General features: G+C 56.3%; 1 protein-coding gene across 1 annotated transcript; it reads right to left on the bottom strand.

Annotated features, from left to right (window-relative positions):
- Positions 1–1,322: 1,322 nt before the first annotated feature.
- On the bottom strand, positions 1,323–3,200 carry LOC147975441 (putative serine/threonine-protein kinase PBL15). The gene is made up of 3 exons (XM_087518158.1): positions 2,548–3,200; positions 2,167–2,439; positions 1,323–2,054 (listed from the first exon to the last, which is right to left on the bottom strand). Exons 1-3 carry the CDS (start codon positions 2,968–2,970, stop codon positions 1,458–1,460), a joined length of 1,293 nt encoding a protein of 430 aa, XP_087374284.1. The 5' UTR covers positions 2,971–3,200; the 3' UTR covers positions 1,323–1,457.
- Positions 3,201–3,553: the final 353 nt, after the last annotated feature.

Raw genomic sequence — 3,553 nt, 5'->3', positions numbered from 1 at the left:
GCGCCGGATTTCCGGGGGCGGTCGGACGTCCGGATGCTGGAGTGTGACGGATGTCCGGGACTTGTCGGACATCTGCTCATTTTGGCTCGGGTGCGGGATCGCCGGTCGTCCGGTGGGTCTTCAGGCGTCGGACGTCCGGTCCCGCCGGTCGTCTGGTGGCTGGAGCTTCTTCCGTAGCCCTTCTTCTTGTTCCTCGTGCTTGGTGTCCTCACCTTCTGGTCCATGGGCTTCCTCTTAGTTCCTGGACATGCATAGCACACAAGTTTGAGGTAGTAGCCATGTCTCACATGTGGAAAGTGGAAGTTCGGAGAGGAGCAAGTTCACCTTGTGTCCAATGGTATATAGTCGAGGTCTCATCTTATGTACCCTTGGGGCTTGGAGAGTAATCGGAGTGTACATGGGGATGAACGTGGGATGCTCCGTATCACATCCATCAGACTCCAACTCCACCTTCAACATGACTCCATGGTGGTTGTACGTGCCACCCTCCCGCGCCCTGTCGACTCCAAGCTCTCATGTGCATCGTCTTGAATCAACCCCACGCCAAAGTCTGTCGAAATCGCACAAGCCCTTAGGCTTGCACCACGTGTTTCCACGCCCCAGAAGTCGGTCACCATCAGCATCACGCTCCTATGTCGTTGTCGCTGAAATCACCGCCGTCTTCTGCTTTGACCGACATCCCTACCGATCCATCAAATTGTCCAATCCGACCCAGCCGAAATTATCCGACTGCACCATGCTCCACCCTGCGTCGTGTCCGCCTCGCACATCTGTGCATTTCCTTGGACGCCTTGTATATGCATGATCCTTCACGACACACTCTAGACTCTTCCCGAGCCTTATACGCACGCCGCCCTTGCCACACAAGTCCATCTTCATCAACTTGGCATTTTGCTACAAAGTCAAGCAACCCTTCACACCAACAGACTGAACATCTTGATGCAACACTTGAAAAAACATGTAGCCACCAGACCAAATGATCTTATATGAACATGCGACGCCGCGCCTCGGATTTATTCTAACAAATAAGAGAGTAGTTCAGCAGCTCTTAGCCTCTTAAGTTCACATGCTAATAAAGGGTTCATGCCTTCTGTAGAAATGTACTAGAACAAATCATCACCACCTTCAGACCATCAAGCAAAGAAGTGGCATGTGTGCTTGTTCGTAAACAACCATCAACGTTTCTACTACAAATCATCACCATGCTTACACCGGCTGGCTGTGATTGCCACATCTCTGCCACGTGTGCAATTCCGGCGGAGACAAACAACTTCTCAGCCAAGAAGAGCCGGGATAAATCGGGATTAGATAAGACAGGGTGCTGATTTCAAGAATTTGGAGTTCTAGATTCATTTCAGACTTCGAGTACAAAGTAAGGTTTTTTTACACACGTACAACAGGCGCACATACAATGCGCGATAAAACGTCGTGGCAGGTAGGTGGACGTGGCAAGCAGATCACGGCAGCTTGGCGGACGCGCTTCTGCGCCTCAAGACAGCACCGCTGCCGGTGCCGGCACCCTCCATCTCGGCTCGAAATTTGGCGGAGAGCGCGTTCCTCCCGGCCACGGGCGTGGTGGGCCAGAGCCCGATGCTGACGGCCATGTCCTTGAGCCCCTCCAGCCGCTCGAGCGCCTCGACCACAGCGACCATGCTTGGCCTGTCCCGGGGCTGCGTGCTGGTACACTGCACCGCCAGGTGCGCCAGCCCGCGCGCGCCCTTGACTGAGTAGTGCCCCGCCAGCTTAGGGTCCATGATGCAGCGGAGGCGGCGGCTGCTGGCGAGGTAGGGCCGGGTCCACTCCACGAGCTTGATGGTCTGCTTAGCATGCGCGCCCCGCCCGCGTACGTGCTCCATGGCCCGGCGGCCCGTGAGTAGCTCCAGCAGCACCACGCCGAAACTGTACACGTCGCTCTTCATTGTGAGGTGGCCTGTCTGCACGTACTCGGGTGCCGCGTAGCCGTGGGTGCCCATGACGCGGGTGGTGACGTGCGTGTCCTCCCCCTCGGGACCCATCTTGGCCAGTCCGAAGTCTGACAGCTTCGCCGTGAATTCCTGTTAGTTCCACCGGTCGACGATCAGTTACACACACAACTTTAATTACGAGACTGCCGGTAGATCGATCCAATTCGATGATGCATGCCACTTCGTGAAGGACGGAACGTACCGAGTCGAGGAGGATGTTGGACGCCTTGAAATCCCGGTAGATGACGGGCTGCTTGGCGCCATGGAGGAAGGCGAGGCCCTTGGCGGCGCCGATGGCGACCTTGAGCCTGGTGCCCCACGGTAGCGTCGCGGATATCCTTTTGAAGAGGTGGTTCTCGAGGCTGCCGCGCGGCATGAACTCGTAGACGAGGAGGCGCTCCTCGTCCTCGCAGCAGTACCCGAGTAGCTTCACCAGGTGCTGGTCCCGGAACTGCCCAAGGAAGATCACTTCGGCCTGCAACCCCATCCCCATGCAATCAAATTACTAGTTAGTTAGGGTTGGTCTGGAGGACTGACTAGGAATCTGACAACCGTACGTAACAGCGGGCAAGGATTATATTACCAGCCACTCCCTGTGGCCCTGGTGGCCGGCGATGTCGAGCTGCTTGACGGCGACGGGCTGGGGCTCAAGGCCGGGCCGCATGCCGGCGTCGACGAAGCCCTTGTGGACGGTGCCGAATCCGCCCTCCCCGAGTAGGTAGCCGCTGGAGAAGTCGTGCGTGACGCCGCGGAGCTCGTTGAGGCTGAAGGAGTGCAGCTGCATGGGGCCCACGCCCATCCCCCCGGCGGCCTCGTCGTCCTTGCCGTCCCTGGGCGTGGCGGGGCTGTTGGTCATGGAGGAAAGGCGGCGGAAGGAGGCGAGACGGCGTGAGAACTCGGAGCGTGCCGGGCGGCAGCTTGTGAGCCCGTTCCCGGCCACCACGGCGTCCTCGGAGCTGCAGCACTTGGTTGCCGACGCCAGCACCGGTCTCCATGGCCTCGGCATCCTCCTCTCTACACTTGGTTAGGTACTAGTGTAGCTTGGATTGTTGGCGAGAGCGTGGAAAAGGAAAGGAAAGGAGTAAGAGCGAGCTAGAGGTAGAGGTGGTCGAGACGAAGCAGTTGGTGCAGCAGGTTTGTAGTGGTTGTGAGTGTTGGGGGAAAGCACGGCGTGGTAGGGATGATATAGCAATGGCGACGGGCGAGATTGGGCAAAAGGGAGTGCGAAGCCAACCGATCCAACACACAACCCAACTGCCCGATCGAACCACTCCCTCTATCCTTTCCTTTGGTCCAGTCCAGTGCATGCATGTGCTTATGGCATCCCCAGCTTCGCCTTTTGCATGCGTCTTTTTTCTCCCAAACCATATATACTAGCCTAGTAGTGTAGTACCATCCATATTAAACTGATCGTCGATCGATCGCACCTGAAATGAAATTGTAGTATAATACACCACCCGTGGTACTAAATCAGTGTATGATGATGGAATTACACGACCTTCATGAAAATGACTCATGTCATCCGGACCCTTGGCCCGTTTTGAATGCATAAGGTAGAAATCTATCTACCTTTTTATTAAAAAAGGGAT

This window comes from Triticum urartu, chromosome 4A (assembly GCF_056163025.1).
Source record: "Triticum urartu cultivar PI428250 chromosome 4A, HENAU_Tu73, whole genome shotgun sequence".
NCBI classification, from domain to species: domain Eukaryota; kingdom Viridiplantae; phylum Streptophyta; class Magnoliopsida; order Poales; family Poaceae; genus Triticum; species Triticum urartu.
The sequence above is the reverse complement of the archived record's forward strand: the minus strand, read 5'-3'. Positions and strand labels throughout refer to the sequence as shown.

Excerpts from the sequence above, each read along its gene's own strand:
- LOC147975441 (XM_087518158.1), bottom strand. The coding sequence starts at position 2,970 with ATGCCGAGGCCATGGAGACCGGTGCTGGCGTCGGCAACCAAGTGCTGC. Across the intron at positions 2,440-2,547 it reads AGGGCCACAGGGAGTGGCTG|GCCGAAGTGATCTTCCTTGG; the intron begins GTAATATAATCC and ends ATGGGGTTGCAG. Across the intron at positions 2,055-2,166 it reads CCAACATCCTCCTCGACTCG|GAATTCACGGCGAAGCTGTC; the intron begins GTACGTTCCGTC and ends TGGAACTAACAG.